Source organism: Hippoglossus stenolepis, chromosome 7 (assembly GCF_022539355.2).
Source record: "Hippoglossus stenolepis isolate QCI-W04-F060 chromosome 7, HSTE1.2, whole genome shotgun sequence".
Taxonomy (NCBI): Eukaryota; Metazoa; Chordata; class Actinopteri; order Pleuronectiformes; family Pleuronectidae; genus Hippoglossus; species Hippoglossus stenolepis.
In genome coordinates, this window is record NC_061489.1 from 15,205,961 (window position 1) to 15,227,700 (window position 21,740).

The 21,740-nt window shown below is 44.0% G+C and overlaps 5 protein-coding genes across 5 annotated transcripts; 4 read left to right on the forward strand and 1 right to left on the reverse strand.

Annotated features, from left to right (window-relative positions):
• Positions 1–380: 380 nt before the first annotated feature.
• LOC118112079 (endonuclease domain-containing 1 protein) lies at positions 381–2,436 on the forward strand. The gene is made up of 2 exons (XM_035161078.2): positions 381–844; positions 1,810–2,436. The coding sequence occupies exons 1-2, from the start codon at positions 539–541 to the stop codon at positions 2,413–2,415; spliced, it is 912 nt and encodes a 303-aa protein (XP_035016969.2). The 5' UTR covers positions 381–538; the 3' UTR covers positions 2,416–2,436.
• A 1,986-nt stretch (positions 2,437–4,422) lies between these two features.
• Positions 4,423–6,857, forward strand: LOC118112080 (endonuclease domain-containing 1 protein). The gene is made up of 2 exons (XM_035161079.2): positions 4,423–4,825; positions 5,786–6,857. The coding sequence occupies exons 1-2, from the start codon at positions 4,520–4,522 to the stop codon at positions 6,389–6,391; spliced, it is 912 nt and encodes a 303-aa protein (XP_035016970.2). The 5' UTR covers positions 4,423–4,519; the 3' UTR covers positions 6,392–6,857.
• Positions 6,858–6,862: 5 nt separating this feature from the next.
• si:dkeyp-121d2.7 (zinc finger protein 696) lies at positions 6,863–12,535 on the reverse strand. Its single transcript, XM_035161072.2, has 5 exons — positions 12,194–12,535; positions 11,510–11,853; positions 10,040–10,347; positions 8,538–8,649; positions 6,863–8,368 (listed from the first exon to the last, which is right to left on the reverse strand). The coding sequence occupies exons 2-5, from the start codon at positions 11,817–11,819 to the stop codon at positions 7,323–7,325; spliced, it is 1,776 nt and encodes a 591-aa protein (XP_035016963.1). The 5' UTR covers positions 11,820–11,853; positions 12,194–12,535; the 3' UTR covers positions 6,863–7,322.
• A 474-nt stretch (positions 12,536–13,009) lies between these two features.
• Positions 13,010–14,761, forward strand: mif (macrophage migration inhibitory factor). The gene is made up of 3 exons (XM_035161085.1): positions 13,010–13,226; positions 14,200–14,372; positions 14,496–14,761. Exons 1-3 carry the CDS (start codon positions 13,119–13,121, stop codon positions 14,560–14,562), a joined length of 348 nt encoding a protein of 115 aa, XP_035016976.1. The 5' UTR covers positions 13,010–13,118; the 3' UTR covers positions 14,563–14,761.
• Positions 14,762–16,069: 1,308 nt separating this feature from the next.
• Positions 16,070–21,631, forward strand: LOC118112077 (zinc finger protein 271). The gene is made up of 5 exons (XM_035161075.2): positions 16,070–16,299; positions 17,212–17,606; positions 18,063–18,187; positions 18,790–18,850; positions 19,512–21,631. The coding sequence occupies exons 2-5, from the start codon at positions 17,273–17,275 to the stop codon at positions 20,324–20,326; spliced, it is 1,335 nt and encodes a 444-aa protein (XP_035016966.1). The 5' UTR covers positions 16,070–16,299; positions 17,212–17,272; the 3' UTR covers positions 20,327–21,631.
• Positions 21,632–21,740: the final 109 nt, after the last annotated feature.

Below are 21,740 nucleotides of genomic sequence, written 5' to 3' on the forward strand. Positions count from 1 at the left end.
GAGACATTAACAAGACAACAACTTGTACACCAAGAATCAGTTCTTTAATATTATCTCAAGGTGTTTCATTCTCTTTAACCTAAATATTTCTAAACGGTCTCATGTCTCAGCAGACCTACATGACTGGGGTGATATGAAAAGGATCGCTGGTAGAAGATATCTACATGTTTGGGGATGCAGCTTTGCAACAGTTCCCAAAATCTTAGACTCGAAACAACATTGTCTCAACCTCAGCTGACCGATTAAAAAAAGATATGCAAACCATTTCTCAGAAAGTAGCCTTTACCAGTTAACAGGGACATTTGGTTGCATGCTTGGGTTGGGGGTGTGTTAAACTGTCACCCACAGGGTTCCTGCTGCAAGTGTATAAAAGAGGAAACCTCAGCAACAGCTCACAAGGACCTGCATGTAAGACGCTGACGCTGAACATAAAGGAAATATAGGTCTTGTTTAACTTTGGAGTTTTGTCAGAGAGGAAGTCCGTGTTCGCTGACGTTTGACTCCTGCAGACTTATACATACCACCAGCCTCCTACAAGATGTCTCAAAGGAAGATGCTGCAATTCTCCGCAGGAGCTCTGCTTCTTCTCCTGCCCTGGTTTGGTGGCCTGGTCCTCGGAGAGGTCAGCAGTGACTTTTCCAAGTGCCTTGAGTTCTTCTATGACAGGTCTCCGCCACAGGGCATCAATGCAGCCGGGTACCAGCCGATATGCCAGCGCTACAAAAACCAGTATCACTTTGCCAGCCTGTACCACAGAGAGCATCGCACACCACTGTACTCTGCCTACACACTCGGCCCTGCAGACGGCAAACGTCCTAATAGCACTTGGATGTACGAACCACAGGTAAGTGGAAAAACAGTGAATGATGTCCAGGGGCAACCGCGTCCTGTAAATACTAAACGTTTTCTGCTCAGTGTTACTGTTTGAGATATGGTGTGTGAGGATAAGCTAAGAATCTTGGGGAAAACTAGTGTTCTGACATGGGCTCTCTCTTGGTAAAGACAAAGTGTTACTCCTTTGGCTCAGTGAATTTAAATTGCAGAGTTGAGTGAGTTGAAATAACTCGGAAGATCACCCACAGAAATCACACTTAAAAGTAACATGGGAGGAAGTGCAGCAGAAGTTTCTTTTTGCTATTGACTCCAAGCACAAGGATAGAAACCGTCTTTCAAACTGTAACTTCAAAAATATTTAAATCAGGAGAGAGTTCAGTTAAAAATACTGAAAAGACTAATTAACTTAACTTTTTTTTAAAAATTGGTAACACACAAATTAATTAAGTTTGTTTGAATTACAGTTAATAATTGTGTTAATATAACTTGTTAAAAGTTTGTAACTGTTGAACAAAACTTTATTTACTTGTGTGTTTCCATATGAAGTCATTTATAAGATGAATTAAAAAACCAGGCACAATAAAAGAAGAAAGTGATGTGTTATAGATGAGATCATGTTGAGCATCTGAGTGAGATAAGTGGACTGAGCAGGGAGCTGGATATGGAGACTGGAGATTGGTGAGAAACAGGGTCGCAGTGAATCACTGCAATGACGTGACACAGAGAGAGAGAGAGAGAGAAGAACAGATTGAAAGTTTGACAGTAACAACATGATTCGCTGATTGAGATCATGGCAAAATCTAATTGGATTACACCTCCAACAGACAGCTGATGGGGAGGGTCAGAGTGAATTGTGACTGAATAGAACGGAAATAGTCATCCTGATTGAACTTGCTAAGCTTCATAAAGTATCAATAAGCAACAAAACACTTTTTTTGACATGTCTCTGTGTCTCTCTCCCTGCATGTCTTTTAGTTGGCGTCTTCTCGTGCCAGCTCTGAGATGAAACCTTTTAAAACCCGTCTGGACCAGAACGTGTTCGAGAGCCAGGCGGTGCTCCAGGACTACAGACACTCCAACTTCACAAAAGGCCACCTCAATCCCAGCATGCACCAGAAAACGAAAGAGAACCGTGAGGCCACCTTCACCCTGACGAACATTGTCCCCCAGCAGGCGGGCTCCAACTCTGGCCCCTGGAGCCGTCTAGAGAAGGCAGTAATGAGACAATTCAACGCGTTCTGTGAGGGGCCGATGTATGTGATCACAGGGGCCCTGCCTTATGAGCAAGGAGCGCGCTCGATCAACAACAGAGTGTCTGTTCCTGAGTACATGTGGTCTGCCTACTGTTGCCCCACCTACAAATCTGACCTGCCTAAACATGAGCGGACATTTTTCCCCACATACGCAGCGGTGGGAAGAAATGACCCAGACAGTGGACAGGAGATTGTGCCACTTAACCTGAGGGCGAGGAGGTCGGTGCGAGGTTATGATGTGAAGCGGATGAGTTTGGCGGCTCTGGAAGACATCTTGGGACAAAGGCTGGGGATGCCCATCAGTCTGTTTGCTGGACAGTGCCACTAATAAAGAAAAATATGCTTTAAATGCAGTCACCGCATCTCCTGTGTTCCCTTCCCTTCCTGACTGTTTAATTACTGAATGAGATGGTTTGATTAACCAGGATGTGATGATTTTGATTGAAATAGTTTTTTTCAATCAAGTGTCTTTTAAGGAGTTGGCAGATATCCTGAAAACACAGCGTGGACATGCAAATCACTTTTTGATTTTTAATTTGACAGTAACAAAGGGTGACAGTGCTTTAGCATTAACTTTCCTGCTCACACTTTATGTATCAGCGCCTGAGTTTTATGGGTGTCCAGTTGTCAGGAAGTGCAGACACACGCCCCCTAGTGTCACAACCTTATTCTATCTTATAGTTGTCTCATGATGATTGGAAATGAATGTTTCTGATAAATATGTTCTTGTTATTCTTGTACCACTAAACCGGTGATTCTCAATAAATCCAAGCTGTGTGTGGCAAGAAGCCTTCTGATGAATTGAAATATTTATTTCTGAACGATATGATCAAAACACAAACATACAAAACACCGAGCTGTCAATAACATTGTCAGAGAAAAACAAGGTTAACATGAGGGATTTATGAATATAAAGATTTTCAAAAATTACCATTCATTGTTCATCATAAATAAGTAAAAGCTTTGTACACCTCCAATTAAAATGGCTGAATGTCTGAGGTTTATTTCTCCTCCTACAGAGAAACACCATATACACCTGTCGCCCTCTCAGCTCTGCCTTCTATATTTACTCAACAAAAATCATCCACACATGTTTCTGCTTCTTTAACTCAGTTTCACTTCACATCCTGTCAGAGTGTAAGAGACACGATTCCAAATCAGCAGGTAACAGTCACTTTCATCACCTGAATTTTACCACCTTCAATTGAAAGCCGTCTGTTTCTTTGCGTTTCTGCCAGAGATTTGAAGGAGAGTTTTTAAAAACACTGATGGTTTTTCAGTTGCTCCACGTCACTAAATCCTCTCGCACAGTTGGAGCACTGCAGTGCTGCCTTTTCACTGTTGTGTATGAGCTGGTGTCTCTTTAAGTACTCCACACGGCTGAAGCGTTTTCCGCACGCCTCACACCCGTACGGACGTTCACCTGTGTGGATCCGCTGGTGCCGCTCCAAATTGCCAAGGCGACTGAAGCTGCGTCCACATTGTGGGCACCGGTGCGGCCTCTCCCCCGTGTGCACCAGATGATGCCGTTCCAGCGAGCGCGAGTGTGTGAAGCGCTTCCCGCAGATCTCACAGCAGTGCGGCCGCTCGGCAGCGCAGGCACACTCATGGTTCTTTAGAGCCCAGGAGTGACTGAATGTGTTGCCACAGTGGGCACAAGGGAAAAGGCCTTCCTCTGCACTGCTGTTCTGTAAATGGGCATCTCCTAGTGGACATGGGTGCTCCTCCAGCTCAACCTCTGTGGTGAAGCCTCCTCCACACTGTGGGCAAAAGTGAAGCAGGTCTCCACCACCCTCCTCCTCCTCCCCTTCGCTCTTCCCGACTGCATATAAATACAGCATCACCTGAAGGGGGCCCTGGTTCTTAATCCAGCCTTAACAACCTGATCCTGGAGGAGACATTAACAAGACAACAACTTGTACACCAAGAATCAGTTCTTTAATATTATCTCAAGGTGTTTTATTCTCTTTAACCTAAATATTTCTAAACGGTCTCATGTCTCAGCAGACCTACATGACTGGGGTGATATGAAAAGGATCGCTGGTAGAAGATATCTACATGTTTGGGGATGCAGCTTTGCAACAGTTCCCAAAATCTTAGACTAGAAACAACATTGTCTCCACCTCAGCTGACCGATTGAAAAAAGATATGCAAACAATTTCTCAGAAAGTAGCCTTTACCAGTTAACAGGGACATTTGGTTGCATGCTTGGGTTGGGGGGGTGTTAAACTGTCACCCACAGGGTTCCTGCTGCAAGTGTATAAAAGAGGAAACCTCAGCAACAGCTCACAAGGACCCGCATGTAAGACGCTGACGCTGAACATAAAGAAAATATAGGTCTTGTTTAACTTTGGAGCTTTGTCAGAGAGGAAGTCCGTGTTCGTTGACGTTTGACTCCTGCAGACTTATACACACCGTCAGCCTCCTACAAGATGTCTCAAAGGAAGATGCTGCAATTCTCCGCAGGAGCTCTGCTTCTTCTCCTGCCCTGGTTTGGTGGCCTGGTCCTCGGAGAGGTCAGCAGAGACTTTTCCAAGTGCCTTGAGTTCTTCTATGACAGGTCTCCGCCACAGGGCATCAATGCAGCCGGGTACCAGCCGATATGCCAGCGCTACAAAAACCAGTATCACTTTGCCAGCCTGTACCACAGAGAGCATCGCACACCACTGTACTCTGCCTACACACTCGGCCCTGCAGACGGCAAACGTCCTAATAGCACTTGGATGTACGAACCACAGGTAAGTGGAAAAACAGTGAATGGTGTCCAGGGGCAACCGCGTCCTGTAAATACTAAACGTTTTCTGCTCAGTGTTACTGTTTGAGATATGGTGTGTGAGGATAAGCTAAGAATCTTGGGGAAAACTAATGTTCTGACATGGGCTCTCTCTTGGTAAAGACAAAGTGTTACTCCTTTGGCTCAGTGAATTTAAAGTGCAGAGTTGAGTGAGTTGAAATAACTCGGAAGATCACCCACAGAAATCACACTTAAAAGTAACATGGGAGGAAGTGCAGCAGAAGTAAATTTTTGCTATTGACTCCAAGCACAAGGATAGAAACCGTCTTTCAAACTGTAACTTCAAACATATTTAAATCAGGAGAGAGTTCAGTGAAAACACTGAAAAGACTAATTAACTTACCTTTTTTTTTAATTGGTAACACACAAATTAATTAAGTTTGTTTGAATTACAGTTAATAATCGTGTTAATATAACTTGTTAAAAGTTTGTAACTGTTGAACAAAACTTTATTTACTTGTGTGTTTCCATATGATGTCATTTTTAAGTTGAATTAAAAAACCAGGCACAATAAAAGAAGAAAGTGATGTGTTATAGATGAGATCATGTTGAGCATCTGAGTGAGATAAGTGGACTGAGCAGGGAGCTGGATATGGAGACTGGAGATTGGTGAGGAACAGGGTCACAGTGAATCACTGCAATGACGTGACACAGAGAGAGAGAGAAGAACAGATTGAAAGTTTGACAGTAACAACATGATTCGCTGATTGAGATCATGGCAAAATCTAATTGGATTACACCTCCAACAGACAGCTGATCAGAAGAGGTGTAGGGAGTGAATTGTGACTGAATAGAACGGAGATAGTCGTCCTGATTGAACTTGCTAAACTTCGTAAAGTATCAATACGCAACAAAACACTTTTTTTTACATGTCTCTGTGTCTCTCTCCCTGCGTGTCTTTTAGTTGGCGTCTTCTTGTGCCAGCTCTGAGATGAAACCTTTTCACACCCCTCTGGACCAGAACGTGATCGAGAGCCAGGCGGTGCTCCAGGACTACAGACACTCCAACTTCACAAAAGGCCACCTCAATCCCAGCATGCACCAGGAAACGGAAACGAACCGTGAGGCCACCTTCACCCTGACGAACATTGTCCCCCAGCAGGCGGGCTCCAACACTGGCCCCTGGAACTGTCTAGAGATGGCAGTAATGAGACAATTCAACGCGTTCTGTGAGGGGCCGATGTATGTGATCACAGGGGCCCTGCCTTATGAGCAAGGAGCGCGCTCGATCAACAACAGAGTGTCTGTTCCTGAGTACATGTGGTCTGCCTACTGTTGCCCCACCTACAAATCTGACCTGCCTAAACATGAGCGGACATTTTTCCCCACATACGCAGCGGTGGGAAGAAATGACCCAGACAGTGGACAGGAGATTGTGCCACTTAACCTGAGGGCGAGGAGGTCGGTGCGAGGTTATGATGTGAAGCAGATGAGTTTGACGGCTCTGGAAGACATCTTGGAACAAAGGCTGGGGATGCCCATCAGTCTGTTTGCTGGACAGTGCCACTAATAAAGAAAAATATGCTTTAAATGCAGTCGTCACCGCATCTCCTGTGTTCCCTTCCCTTCCTGACTGTTTAATTACTGAATGAGATGGTTTGATTAACCAGGATGTGATGATTTTGATTGAAATAGTTTTTTTCAATCAAGTGTCTTTTAAGGAGTTGGCAGATATCCTGAAAACACAGCGTGAACATGCAAATCACTTTTTGATTTTTAATTTGACAGTAACAAAGGGTGACAGTGCTTTAGCATTAACTTTCCTGCTCACACTTTATGTATCAGCGCCTGAGTTTTATGGGTGTCCAGTTGTCAGGAAGTGCAGACACACGCCCCCTAGTGTCACAACCTTATTCTAGCTTATAGTTGTCTCATGATGATTGGAAATGAATGTTTCTGATAAATATGTTCTTGTTATTCTTGTACCACTAAACCGGTGATTCTCAATAAATCCAAGCTGTGTGTGGCAAGAAGCCTTCTGATGAATTGAAATATTTATTTCTGAACGATATGATCAAAACACAAACATACAAAACACCAAGCTGTCAATAACATTGTCAGAGAAAAACAAGGTTAACATGAGGGATTTATGAATATAAAGATTTTCAAAAATTACCATTCATTGTTCATCATAAATAAGTAAAAGCTTTGTACACCTCCAATTAAAATGGCTGAATGTCTGAGGTTTATTTCTCCTCCTACAGAGAAACACCATATACACCTGTCGCCCTCTCAGCTCTGCCTTCTATATTTACTCAACAAAAATCATCCACACATGTTTCTGCTTCTTTAACTCAGTTTCACTTCACATCCTGTCAGAGTGTAAGAGACACGATTCCAAATCAGCAGGTAACAGTCACTTTCATCACCTGAATTTTACCACCTTCAATTGAAAGCCGTCTGTTTCTTTGCGTTTCTGCCAGAGATTTGAAGGAGAGTTTTTAAAAACACTGATGGTTTTTCAGTTGCTCCACGTCACTAAATCCTCTCGCACAGTTGGAGCACTGCAGTGCTGCCTTTTCACTGTTGTGTATGAGCTGGTGTCTCTTTAAGTACTCCACACGGCTGAAGCGTTTTCCGCACGCCTCACACCCGTACGGACGTTCACCTGTGTGGATCCGCTGGTGCCGCTCCAAATTGCCAAGGCGACTGAAGCTGCGTCCACATTGTGGGCACCGGTGCGGCCTCTCCCCCGTGTGCACCAGATGATGCCGTTCCAGCGAGCGCGAGTGTGTGAAGCGCTTCCCGCAGATCTCACAGCAGTGCGGCCGCTCGGCAGCGCAGGCACACTCATGGTTCTTTAGAGCCCAGGAGTGACTGAATGTGTTGCCACAGTGGGCACAAGGGAAAAGGCCTTCCTCTGCACTGCTGTTCTGTAAATGGGCATCTCCTAGTGGACATGGGTGCTCCTCCATCTCAGCCTCTGTGGTGAAGCCTCCTCCACACTGTGGGCAAAAGTGAAGCAGGTCTCCACCACCCTCCTCCTCCTCCCCTTCGCTCTCCCCGACACTCCCAGGAGCAGACAAGTGGGGTGGGTGCTCGGACTCTCCATGCTCCAACACATCCTCTCCCGTCATATCTGCCTCTTCCAGGTCGCCCTCTCTCAACTTCTTCGACCAGCCTAACCTCAGCTCCACTCCTGCACTCAAGCTGTCCTTTGCCCTGCCTTGCCCTATCTGGTCCTCTCTCTGCAGCGTGGGCGGCTGAGGCTCCAGCTCTCCATCCTGCTCCATGCCATCGAGACCTATGTACTTGGGCGGCGAGCTGAGATCGCTGCCTCGAACCACCTCTGGCTCGGGGCTGACAGGCTGGGAAGCCGTAATGGCAGCCTGCTCACGGCCTCTCTCAGCCCTCAGCGCAGACTCCAGACCCCTCAGCTCATCCACGGTCATGCCACCCTCTGACGGCTCTGATGCTGAGCCCACCTCCCAGTCCTCCTCCTCTCTCTTTCCTGGATGAAGGGACGGGGGACGATCTGACAGATCTCCTGAGTAGAGACAGAAGAGGAGGAAGAGGAGTTGGAGGAGAGATGTGAAGGAGGGAAAGATGGTGAGATAGCTGGCATGTGCAATCATTTACACTTTCAACTATTGGACTCTGAGTACTACACTGGTATAATGCTCCCTCCCTCCATTAGTGTGTCCTGGGCTCATTACCTTCGCTTTGGGCTCTGGAGCCTGTGTGGAGGTTCTGGTTGGACAGGTTTATCTTCATAGCCTCCTTTAATAGCTGTAGAGAGGCATGCTGATAACCTTCTGTTTGAGAAAACTACATAAAGGGAAACAGAGTTAAAACAACAATCAACAGTAATCTGGCAGAATATGTTATTTAGTGATAAATGTATAGGCTTTTGTTTATCATAGCCTTAAGTCATGGTTGTTATGTTTAAAAAGAACCTGAACACGATTGGTTATATTTCTTAAAGCTGTTTTAGTATTCATGAAAACACCCTGACAGACTTCACAGGGAGGCTAATAGCACGTTAGCACATTTAGCAGAAGAGTGGATCTGTTGATGCAGGTATCACTCCTACAACAATATTCAGTATATTCTTCATAGAGCAGTGAATGATCTCCAGAAAAAACACAGGTGATCAGGAGGAAGATTTGGTTGGCTAAATTGGAAAATTCCTTATTTTTTCCTATTTCACATTTATGTTAAATTAGCATATGAATTATTGAGTTATGGCCAAAAACACATTTCATGAGGCAGTTCCCTAGAGCTTTTGACCACCAAATTCTCGTCACTTCATATTTGAGTCCCGGTGGGAATTTGTGCCAGATTTAATGAAATTCCCTCCAGGCGTTACAGCGATATCGCATTCATGAGAATGGGACGGATGAAACACCCAAAAACATCGTGCCTCTGGACATGGTTTTTGTCGGCGTGGAGGAATAAAAACTGTAATTGTGCTGCTGTTGCATTATACTGTTATTAAGTGTTGCTGTTATGTTTACTGTATTTTTTGGGCTTTGTTTTTCTCATATTTGCACAGTGGTTCAATCTGTGTTTGTGTTAGGATGTTGTGGTTTTTGGCCTCAGGGAAGAGAGGAGCTGTGTACTGCTGCAGCTGTTGTACCTGTTGGTTTAGAAAGCTACAGGTTACGGTAAATTCCCCTTTTCAAAAGCCGTTTATGCTAAAAGCTGTCTCATAGTGTGAGTGTGTATGCTACAGCAGCCTAAGTGTGTCCATAAGAGCCATATAATAATCCTAGCACACTTATACATGTGGCAATAAATTGCTTTTTTTCGGGAAAAGCATGATGAGTAAAAGGGGGGCCAGAGAGAATAGCCTCCAGGCCAATAACCACCTCAATCTGCCACCGGTGTCCTGCCATTTGGTCATGCAGTGGAATAGCAAACAGCTTTTCACCTCTACCAGTAAAAGCTCACTGCACTTGAGATGTGGAGTGCCGTACTCAACGCAGCCCTCTGGAGGCTAAATATCAAATCAGTGGCCTCCCTTTATCCACTACATCTCTGCAGTGATTTGATGGCTGAAGAACACAAGCGAAACTGTCTCCGTGTCTCTGTATCACCGCTCTCTCTTCTTGTCTACGTTCTTTCTCATTCTAAATGAAGCTTCTGAGCAGTGCAGAGATGCTGTGCCACTTTCTCCTCCTACTCCTCCTCCTCTGAGAAAGACCATCTCCCTCACCTCCTCTTTGATGTTGGCCGTCTCCTCCCCCTCACCGCTGAGGCTGCCCTCCCCTGCCTCGTCCTCCGCCATCCCTCCCTCATCCTCTTCATCCCCAGGGAACTGGATGAGGTACGTTTCCCTGGCCTCCTTTCCCCCTCTTCCTCCTGCTCCTGCCACCATCCCCACAGCTCCTCCACTTCCTCCTCCTCTTCCGCCCCCGCCACTGCTACTGCTGCCACTGCCACCTCCACCTCCTTCTTCCTCCCACACACCTCCAGGCCAGCCTTTGCCATAGGCTGCTGCCGGGCCCTTCTTTGACTTGCCTCCTGTGGAGAAGAGAGGAAGATGAAGTAAGGGTGGGAGCGAGATTGAGAGAGGAAGGAGAAGTAAGGAGGGGAGGGGGCAGGAGTGAGGGAGGGAACAGGGAGACAGGAAGGAGAGAGAATGAAATATGAGAGGGAGAGAAGGATGAGTGGGAGGAGATGATTGGAAGGCCAGGAGAGATGAAGGAGAGAGGAGGGTGTAGAAGAAGGAGACAAGGAGGAGGGGATTTGCGAGGCAGAGGAGAACAGGAGCGGAGGGGAGTTCGGGGGGAGAGGAAGGGGAGCAGGGGGAGGAGAAGTGTGATGAATGAGTGAGGAGAGAGGGGGCATAGAAGGACAGACAAGAAAGCAGAAAGGAGAGAGAAACATGTGACAGAGAAGAGAAGAGAGGAGAGGGAGGAGTGGAGTTGGCAGGGTGTAGGGGAGGAGGAGAGGGAAGGGGGTGATGAAGAGGAGAGAGATAGACAGAGAGGAGAAGTGGAAGTAGAGAGGCAGTGTGTAATTATAGTGGTGGCGGAGAGGAGCGGAAGAGGAGTGGAGGGAAGGAGGTCGGGGAGGGGAGGGGAGGAAGTGGGAGAGTGAGCGTGCAACGTGATGAAGGAGAGAACAGAGCAGGAGGAGGCGGGGGCGTGTGGGGGAGAGGAGGGAGAGGGCGTGAAGGAGAGAGGAGCGGGAAGGGGAGGAGGTAAGAGTTGGAGAGCGGCAGAGAGAAGTGAAGGAGGTGGGGGAGGGAGAGGAGCAAGGCAGGAAGGGAGCGGGTGTGCAGAAGCACAGAGGAGTGGGAGGGACAGAATGCAGGGAGAGAGAGAGAGAGAAAGAGAGGAGAGGGGGAGGTGAAGGACAGAGGGAGAGATCATGAAGAGGAGGCGGAGGAGTGAGGCAGGGAGGGAGGGAGGGAGAGAGAGAGGAGGGAGGGAGAGATCAGCTCTTGCCAGATGGTTTCCAACAAAACAAGTGCGTCTTCACATAAGCCCCGAGTGCACAGCAAGAACCCAGTTTCTCACATAAAAAAAAAAACACAAGCACACTGAAACATGGAGGATGTTTGCAAGGTGTCAAATAACTGTAGCTTTATATAAACGTGTATGACACAATGTGGAAATGATGTAACCCTCCCTGATGAAGAGGAACAGGTCATCCTCAAGCCAGCCTTAGTGATACTTACGGGCCATGTCAACTTTGCGTTTCTGGCGCCCTCCGGCTCTCTTCTCCTCCTCCATCCCGGCGTTGCGGCGGTTGGCCGCCCAGCCCATCCCGTACTTGCGCTCGGTCCTCAGCTTGTTCTCGGTCAGCCTGAGCCGCAGCTTGAGCGCGTCGTTCTCCTTCCTGTTGAGGGACAGCTCCACCAGGTAGTCGTTCACCGTCTCCTGGAAGAGTTTGGTGATCTCGCACACCGACGCCCGGATCAGACTGTCCATGACAGCCGTCAGATGCGTCTCGAACGTGGTCACCGACTCCTCCATCATCGTGGTCATGGGTCCGGGATGGGGTGGATGGACGGGAGCGGACCTGATGTGGTTTCAATGACAAGTTAAATGTTATTATCACGATGCATCATCACATTTGAGCCAGTTTCTCAGCTTGGATCACGGAAGTTTCACATTGTATACGCGGTTGTTTAGCTTTAGCTTGTGAACATTCCCAATAAAGACCCATGTAATCGATGTCAGTTAGAAAAATCAACTTTATTTGTCGATAGTTGCCAGTTATGGCGACAGTGAAGCGTGAATCACACTGTAATACATTGTTATTCAATCGCTATTATCGTTCAATCACATACTGCGCGTTACCCGTGATTTAAAACGTCAAACGGTGGAGTTACGGTGTAATAAATACTAAAATACATCACCTGTGTCGGGTTAGCTTGTTGCTAAACTTGTATAATGGTTCTACATCCAGCAGCGTTGAAGCGGAGGAGCAGCAGCCTCCGTTCGGCTGTTAAAGTCAATGTGTTAGCAGCGCGGCTAATTTAGCTTCGTGTTCCCTCCGAGGAAAGCTGGCGGAGTGGAGGCGAAGCGGCGACCGACGCCGCGGGTTCCCTGCTCCCGGGGGAGCTCGGTGGTTGTTCGGTGAACGCAGCGACGAGACGCGGCGACAAAGGAAAGCACCGTCCAACTTCTGCCGCCTCTCGCTCCCTCGCTCCCTCTGCCACTGTTTTCCTTCTCGCCTCCTTCAGCACCGCTGACTGATGTCTGACCGCACTGCGCATGCGCGGTACCGTAATTACCCTACACTCCAGAACGGCCGCACCCAGGAAATAAAAACGCACCCTGCGGAATTTACTGGTCAACTGGACCAAACTGAAGATAATGGTGGGAAATCAGTCCAGTATTATATTCAATGTATATGTACAGCATATAAATGACTGTTTAAAGGACTTGTAATAACAAGTAGAGGGCAGCAATGCGCCATTGAAGCGTCTAGTCTCCCTAATCCAAAGAAGAAGAAGAAAGAACACGCACTGACATTTCTCTCATCACTTTCTGCTTAACATTTTATAAGAACTTGTGCTAAGGAACAAATAATTTACACCACAAAAATAAACTAATTTCCAGATGTTATAATAGTAGTTGTGTCCAACGTGCATTGCCACCAGAATCCTCCAGACCGAATAGAGGCGTTGTGGTCATTTCACTCACATGTTCTGCACACCCTCCACACGACCAAGAGGAGATTCAGTCTGTACTTCCGCCCGTGTGTGTGTGTGTCAGCTGATCCGCATCCTCTCTGCAGCGAGCGAAGGCGACTGCAACCACCTGCAACCAGAAGTCAAGATGCCGATGTTTGTGGTGAACACCAACGTGGCCAAAGGCGACGTGCCCGCGGCGCTGCTGTCCGAGGCCACCGAGGAGCTGGCCAAGGAAATGGGCAAACCTGCACAGGTAGGCCGGGCTCAGCTCAGTCCTGTCTGTTCACAGAAATCCTGTTTGTTTCCATCACGCAACATCTCCTCACACTGAGTTAACTCCGACCTGTGCATGAAGCCCGGCTGACATTTAGACCAAAGTTACAGTAGACATTCTATACCTTCTATTGAATGAATGATACACACGTTTATCTTGTGCAATTATGCAAACACAGTCCTGATCACAGGCTGTCTGTGGTTCTGACAAATGTTTGAAGAGCGTTAGAAGGAGTTAATGATCGATGATTTCACTGAACCCACAGGCTGACCTCAAATGTTCTATCGTGTCATACAAACTGAGGACATCTCCAAGCACGTTTGAGGATGTATAACAAATACTATGAAGATTTGATTTGTTATGGAAGCCCATGTCCAACACTTTATTGAAGAAAAAACCTTTTCAAAATAATGACATCAATTTGGAATAATGAATAATCTCAAAATAATGACTCTAATATGACATAGAATGGACAACATGAATAACACTGTTTGGCTTGTGTTGTCCTTTTTGTACAAATTATTTGACTAATTCAATCAATTTGTTTTTTCAAGTGTCACAGGGAGAGATGTTCAGATACCATGTTTTTCTTCCGATACCTAGACTTTGCAATGGTCCAATACCAGTGTATTAAAAAAATAAAACAACTCGTATGTAACAGTTGTAAGCCACTAACCCTGTAAAGAAGTGGTATCTGAAGGGTACATAGATTTGCATACTCACCAATGCCCGGCCCCACATTTTTGGCTGTATCGGGCATTTCCAATGTTTTCGTATTGGAGCATCTCTAGGCAAAGGCTACTAACACTTCATCGGCTGAAATAATTTAATATCTGAAAATAATAAGAAACGGAGAGTTTAAAAAGGCCAAGATCCTCAACAACTAACACCACTACAGATTCATCCAGTGTGGGCTGACTTCTGTTGTATATATCTGTCTTTTGTTTACCAGTATATAGCTGTGCACATCAACCCTGACCAAATGATGATGTTCGGAGGAAAGGGAGACCCCTGTGCACTCTGCTCCCTTCACAGTATTGGAAAGATCAGTGGCGCTCACAACAAGAAGTACTCTAAACTTCTGTGTGGTCTCCTCAACAAACACCTGGGCATCTCTCCTGACAGGTAGGAAATGCACGGATCTACCTGTATGTTCACTGCTGCCAGTTTGATGAGTAAAGGCTGCATGGGGACACTCGATGTGAAAGTCCAATCCTATTAACCTCTATCCCTTTGTGTCTATTTCAGGATTTATATTAACTTTTTTGACATGGATGCAGCCAACGTAGCCTGGAACAACAGTACCTTTGCCTGAGGCGGAGGTGAACACACTGACATGGAAAAACCATTCCAGTATTTTGTAACATGTACAAGCGTAGTCGACAGTGACAGAATGAAAAAGCAGACACCTGATACTGTACGCCTGTCTTATAAGCACTTAGCAGGACCCTTTAGCTTTGCACTGACCCTTTCCCAGTTTTAAATGCAATAAAGTAAACCATGTCAACAATAAATGAATCACTCCTTTCCTTGATACTCCAGCCTCATGAAGACGCACAACATTTTCCAAACTCAGTTTTTGCTGTTAGATTCTACCCTGGAAAATATCCATAGAAAAACAAAAGATGTTTTATGTTGTTATGTTAAGGAGCTTATGTTTTCATCTGCATTTGTTTGTTAGTTAGTTTGCAGGATTACCCCAAAACTACTGGAAGGATTACCACTGAACTTGGTGGAAGGATGTTGCATAGGTCAGGAAAGAATCCATTAAGTTTTGGTGCAGATCTGGATCAGGGTGGATCCAAGAATTATTTTTAACTTTCTTTCTATTGTCAGATTTTGCAACATTTTCATTGATTTCTCAGGGAATCATTCATGAATATTGATGAAAGAATATCTCTACTGAGTGCCATTCTAGTTAATATTATTTACACGTACTGTATGAGTTACCTACTGTGACATGTCAAGATGTCCTATGAAAAAAGCCCCAGATTCTCATCTGTCCTGACTTGCCACCTCTTAGAGCATCTGAATTGTTTGAGCATCTTGTTGATATAAGATAAATGTAAAAAGTGAAGAAATATCTTTCGGCGCAAAAGCTTTTGTTTGGCCTCAGGATTAAGATAGCTTAAAAGAAAACCGGTAAAACAATCAGTATTTATTGAGATGAAAAAGATTACAGAAAGAAAATTAAGATAAATTATTCTACCTCAGGACCTCGAACAAATGCAGAGTGTGAATTTATTAGACTTTGGAAAAAAGTCTGTAAAGGGAACAGCAGGACAGTGATCCGTTATTTACACCTCAAGAACCATTTAAACATTGGAGAGAGTGACTGTCAAGATAACCCCTGATCAGAATTGGGAGAAAAACCTAAACTATAATGAAAAAAAGGCAATTAAATTAGGCAATACCCCCATAAAATGCAACATCTACAACATGTACAACTGCAGCTGAATTACATTTCATGCATGGACCTTGTATAAATATAAAGAAGTTACAGTTAGATACCAGTTATCTAATTCACATAGTTTTTTTTAAATCACTGAATATGGCACTTTTGTGTCTATTTTTAATACAAATTATATTCATTTATGGAACAGGGCTGATTTCAGGGAATCATTTCAGGTTTATATTCATGTGTATAAAAATGTTATTACATTGTAACAGGGTTTATAAATTCTGTTTTACACAAGATTTTAAATTGTAACTTTAACTTTTAAATCAAATTGAAAACCCATGAAAAGAACAAAAAGAGAAGTTATTGTTATATTTTACTGAAGGAGGAGGAAGCGGAAGTGGTAGAAGATGACGTTACAACATCGAGGGCTTCCCTTGCCCGGGCTGGCAGAGTGAAAATGGCGGACCTGCATTCTAACGTGCTGTAGGTGTGCTGTCTTTAATACAAGGGGAATCAAACAGTGGATGTCGTAGTTAGTTGTCAGACACGGAGGAGCCTGTTCGCGGTTCATGCCACACATTCCCGGGCTCCAGACTAAGCTGCGGACCGAGAACCTCCACAGACGAAGCTGCTTTCTGCTTCTACCGCACGGTGAGCAACGACAACAATCTTCCGCCATGTGTAACATCAGCTTCTAACTTAATAATGATCACAACAGTGTTTCTTCAAGTTGAAAACAGCTGCACACTGCTCTCGTTCATAGTTAAACTCATTCAGTGAGCAATAGACTTAGCTAGCTAATCTAACGTTAGCTCGCGATTAAACATCTGGTGTTTCTCGGCAACCGGTGAGCCAGCATCACAGGAAAAGATCATTCAGTGTGTATCCAATACATGATGTGTTGACATGGCCTGAAATGAAAAGTTTCATGTTAGTCTCTCGATGAATATCACAATAAATGTCATTGTTTATTTTAGGTTTAAATACTGATTTCAGCTCCTGGGTGAAGGTTAAAGTTGGTGTCTTATACCCACTCACTGGATCACAATGGGTGCCTATATAGATATATAATGAACCTTATTGCTATTGATGAAAATAGTTTTTTGGCTAGGCCCTCATTGTGACTAATGTATTGATCTCTGTGTTTGCTGGTTTCTTCTCAAAAGTCATTGTCAGACCTGAACTGTTTTTACCTCTGAAAAACCCTGCGGGAGATTCTTCGTCTACACACGTTTAAAAAAACAGAAAATTGTCTGTTGTGTTCGAGCAAGGGATGAAACGGCGTTCAGGAGGCAGGACGTACTGGCAGGAGTTCAGTGCCTGACTGAAAGCAGCTTTAAGTTAAAAAGTATTGGTCCACACTTAAATGAAACACAATGAAAAAGACCACCTCTACATGCATTCTGCCAGTATGGCTCATTGCTGGTCTCCTGGTTGCTCTAAACCCTGGTCATATGGATGAGGAATGCTCAGAGTATCATTAAACCTACGCCCTGATAAGTTTAAATAACAATATGCTGTTTTGTAAATGACCCTAACCTGATCTCTTCTCTATTTGTTTAGGGGGGTAATTGATAACGAAAGGACCAGTACAACGTCACACAAAACTGTCACATCTTCAAAGATGTCTGACTATCTAGTCAGAGGGTTCAGGGCCCAGCTAAACACAGCCTTGGAGTCAGTCCTGAGGAGGGCTGTGTGTGAGATAATGATGATCTTTGAGGGCAGCTTACATGACCATCAAACGGAGCTGGCGAATAAAGGCGAGGAGGTGGCTCATCTCAAAATAAAGTTACAGACTGCAGAGATCAAGCTGAAGGAACATGAGTTTGGAGGTGACAGTGGAGCAGATATAAATAAAACTCGGACAAATGGAAGAGAAAGCAATCAAAGAGAGCCTGAGGCTGTTGTGAACCTCTGTGGACAAACTGCTGATGTTCCTGAGATTGATATTGAAGGTAACTTGACAAAACATGCTGCTGTCATGTTTAATTTTGTAATTAAGATTTTTGATGTGAACTAACAGTGAAAACACTTTTCCATAGATGTAGTACACATAACTGCACTAGTATTGTCACCATTTACAAAGGAACTCCTAATACACCAGTAGTATATAGCAAGATGCTTTTAGAAGGTGTGTAAGAACTTACAAGTTGTATAACTTTAATCGAGGCATGGTCAGTAGTTTTAGGTGAATTATAACCCTGAAGGTTCATGAAAATGTAATTGCACTAAATATTGTACAATAAACTAAAGCGTCCAATAACCAGCATAAGTTAAAATTTCACACTAGACTAGCAAAGAACAAGCATTTTTAAGTGTGTGCATGCATTTACATTTCCTGCTGCCACAAAATATAAGGCTCCCATATGCAGCTTGATAATGTTCATGCCTTTGTAAATTGGTCTGGTTAGTGCCTGACGACTGGTGTGCTCCCCTGGGCGATGAGGCCACGACCAAGCGAGATGATGCGTGTCCCAGTGTCCGACTTCGCAAGCTGTTGATTCCGCTGCACCGGATTCCAGTCATCAAGCAAGAGGTGTGTAACTGATTGTGGATGTGGTGGCATCACAATTAGGCATCATTGAGCTGCACAGAAAACTGCCGATGACAACCTGTTTATTTGTGTTGACTCTAGAGGCAGGCAGCACAATTTGTCAGCGCACCCTATCATGTAGGCATTGATGACTGCACAATATATTACAGTGGAGTACAAGTGTGGTCATCCTTGACTGGAGCCCTGGAAACATGAATGGCTCTCTGGAGATGTTAGATAGATGAGAAATGTTCTGTCATAAATAAACTATGTTTTATTTCTGTAACCTGTGACCTTTATACTCTGGCCTTAAGTTTCTAGGAAAGGCCAAAGTACTGATTTATACTTTACTGACTAGTTTTCATGACAGGTTGGGTGTATCCAACTTGTCAGGTTAGGCTGCATTGTCTTCAGCTGTAATTGGTTTTAAAGAGCCAGTGTATTCCCTCAAGCACAGTGAGGCAGAGTCATGACAGTCTCAAAACATCCAAGGAAATGATCTCATTATTGGTTGCTTACACAGACACACGTGTACACATTTTCTCTAGTGCTTTGCTTTGTGTATCATTGGAGATCAAGTCTAACCAAAAACGTCTATTTTCTAGGTGGTGATCGGCGCCACTGACTCCCACCAGCAACCCCGCGGTGTCAGGAGATCCTTGAGATGTGGGTTTCATTCTTAGCTAATTCTTTCATAAATCTTTTTTGTGCTGTAAATATTTAGTATTGGCAGAATACATATTTAAATGGCACATTTCCTTTGATTTACACTCCCAACTATTTGGGGCGAAGAATTGAGTTTATGGTGTTTATCATTAACGAAATTTTGTTTAAAAATTGCGTCAGCATCACCTTTTTTCAGAAAGTGGATAATCCACCGTAACACAGTGGGGAGTTTCTACAGGGACTATTTCTTTATTAGAAGTTTGGTCTGGTGAAAATTGTGGATTATTCAGAGTACAGGTTGCAAAATATACACCTACTTTTTACCAGTGCAAACAATGTTAAAATGGAATGTTAAAGACTAAATTGCCTGGGTACTTTGGGTGTACCTGAAGGATTAAAATGGTTTATACATGGGGTCGCCATATAATAAAAAAGATGCATATTTAAAAAACCCTATACATAGGTACAAGAAAAGTACACACAATGTTTCTTTTTGTCTTTTCAAACTGGGTGAAATGAGACATTATTGGTTTAAATGTAACCCAATACTTTTTAAATATAACTTGGCTGTTAGCTTATTAAATCAGTTTGTCATATGCATGTCATCTGTGATTTTTCATTGGGTCACAGTAACATTTTTGGCATTTTTTTTCTGTCATAGGTTCCACGATAAACAAGCAAACTCAAACACTAATATTACCAGTGTACAAACAAGAAATGCAACATAAAACAGAAAGAAGCCACGAGACGAAATTGCCCCAAGATGTCAACCAAGAAAATTATGACCAAACAGCAAGTATAGGTCTGAGAAGAGAAGAAAGACAAAAATGCACAGTGATGAGCAGCCGAGAGGAGAGAGAAAGCACAACTGAGACCACAGAACAGGAGACGGTGGAAAATGGTAAGACGATCTACACCTGCAAAGTCTGTCAGAAGGAGTTTAATAGAGAATATAGCCTACGTATACACGCACGATCACACACGAGATGCAAAGGATGCCAAAGGGATGTCCCGCCACGTGATCTCATGTCTCATAATAGACATTGCAAAAAACTGAAGAAACTGTCGGCAAGAGAAGCAGATGAAAACCTGATGTTGATGACCAAGAAAGACGGGCGCACTCAAAGGTACAGCTGTCCATACTGCACAATAACGTCTCCTTCGAGAGGCAAGTTCCTCCATCACATGCACCTTCATTTGCGCGTAAAACCATTCGCTTGTAGTGTGTGCCAGAAGAACTACTGCAATAATCAGTCACTCGAAAAGCACATGTTAATACACCAGGACAAAAGGAAGTCAGCTGAGACAAACGGAGACATGACGTGGACCATGCCTCTAGAAGACACCGAAGAGGCTTCGGTTTCTCCCAGCAAAGACTCGAGTAGCACCATCAGCAGTAACAATGTTGAGAGAGGGCCCAGTCAAGGCGATAAAGCCGAGTCGCAAATGGAAAACAATGGGTGTACAAACGACTGAGGGTTTCACCTGCTTGGAGTGTAAGAAGTTAACACAAAACAAATGCCTGTTGAACACTATCGCATCCACACAGGAGAGAGGCCCCTCATCTGTAGGGGGTGTTCTGCAATTATACTGTCACAAAAAAACGTGAATGCTATTATACGACACCAATCCAGAGCAAGAAGGTATTTCCAGAAGAGCAGGATATACAAAGCATTGTGTGAGGGATTGGCCAAATGTCTGCAAGGTTTGCGGAGACGGCTTCTTCAGTTAAGGGCGCCTCAGAAACCACATGGCGGATTGCCACAGCAAAGCCAGTTAGAACAGTCGGATTGTGGCCAATGAATAATGAGATGTTGTCACTTGTGTTACTATCCCTTTTAGCTGTTCAGTTTTGGGCATAATCGGGTGTATCTTAAGATGATTTTTATATCCACATTCGTATTCTCCATTTCTGTCATTTACTGTAAAACCTGTGATAAAACAATACTGTGCTATCATCTGTGTTTGCAACTAGCTTGTCATCAAGATATAGTTTTGATGGCAATTTAAAAAACCTTACTTTATTGAAAAGTTCACCAATGACGTTAAAACCGGTTTGTATATTGGTGGGTGTTGGACAAATCTTGAAAGCTTAAAATGTACTTGTATGTTGTGATGGAGACAAATGATTGCTGTAAATTGAAAGCATTCAGAGAACATTGTAAATGAAATGTGTGTTTTTGACAAATTTAATGAAAACCAATATTGCCTTAAAGCAGAGCTACACGTTGACTACATTATTGGCTGCAACGGTCGAGTATATTTTTAAACAGCCACCTTGGTAGAAGCTGCATGGATAATTGCCTTGTCTATGTATTTACTGTGAGTACATATTAAGTCACCTGTATGTATTTATCTACTGTTTTCTTAAAGTACAGTTTAGTTGTTTTATTTAATTTAAATAATTGTTTTGTCATTTCTACAGGTTTTAGCAGAATTAGAGAAACGACATCACTGACTGAGTCACCTCAGAGTGAGAGATGATGTCCTTGATTGGAGACTCTATGTAACTAGTTATCTTGTCTCTCCTGTTACTCAACAGATATAATATTTCACTGTTGTGGATTCAGAGTTTGGTTGTTTGACTTAAGAAACAACATGGACACAATTTCCCATAAATAGCCGTTGGTATTATTATTATTTGTTATTGTCCCAGTAGTAGTTGTTGTCTAAGGAACCTATTGTTCTATTTTACCTGAAAGGGGGGGAAGGGGGTCATTATAGTGTTGCTACATTAATGTGTTGTCAACATTACCCCAATAAAACCCATATATATATATACTCAAATATATTTTTCTTTAATTCAAGCAGTGTGCATTGTATATTAAGTCAAGGTGTGGTCCCACCACGATATTGAAAATGTAAGTTATCTTAATCTCTATCAAACTTA

Coding starts and splice junctions, on each gene's coding strand:
- LOC118112079 (XM_035161078.2), top strand. CDS start 539: ATGTCTCAAAGGAAGATGCTGCAATTCTCCGCAGGAGCTCTGCTTCTT. Junction 845..1,809: donor CTTGGATGTACGAACCACAG/GTAAGTGGAAAA, acceptor CATGTCTTTTAG/TTGGCGTCTTCTCGTGCCAG.
- LOC118112080 (XM_035161079.2), top strand. CDS start 4,520: ATGTCTCAAAGGAAGATGCTGCAATTCTCCGCAGGAGCTCTGCTTCTT. Junction 4,826..5,785: donor CTTGGATGTACGAACCACAG/GTAAGTGGAAAA, acceptor CGTGTCTTTTAG/TTGGCGTCTTCTTGTGCCAG.
- si:dkeyp-121d2.7 (XM_035161072.2), bottom strand. CDS start 11,819: ATGACCACGATGATGGAGGAGTCGGTGACCACGTTCGAGACGCATCTG. Junction 8,650..10,039: donor CGGCCAACATCAAAGAGGAG/GTGAGGGAGATG, acceptor CCCTTTATGTAG/TTTTCTCAAACAGAAGGTTA. Junction 8,369..8,537: donor CTCCAGAGCCCAAAGCGAAG/GTAATGAGCCCA, acceptor GTCTCTACTCAG/GAGATCTGTCAGATCGTCCC.
- mif (XM_035161085.1), top strand. CDS start 13,119: ATGCCGATGTTTGTGGTGAACACCAACGTGGCCAAAGGCGACGTGCCC. Junction 13,227..14,199: donor AAATGGGCAAACCTGCACAG/GTAGGCCGGGCT, acceptor TTTGTTTACCAG/TATATAGCTGTGCACATCAA. Junction 14,373..14,495: donor CTGGGCATCTCTCCTGACAG/GTAGGAAATGCA, acceptor TGTCTATTTCAG/GATTTATATTAACTTTTTTG.
- LOC118112077 (XM_035161075.2), top strand. CDS start 17,273: ATGTCTGACTATCTAGTCAGAGGGTTCAGGGCCCAGCTAAACACAGCC. Junction 17,607..18,062: donor TCCTGAGATTGATATTGAAG/GTAACTTGACAA, acceptor TGGTCTGGTTAG/TGCCTGACGACTGGTGTGCT. Junction 18,188..18,789: donor TTCCAGTCATCAAGCAAGAG/GTGTGTAACTGA, acceptor TCTATTTTCTAG/GTGGTGATCGGCGCCACTGA.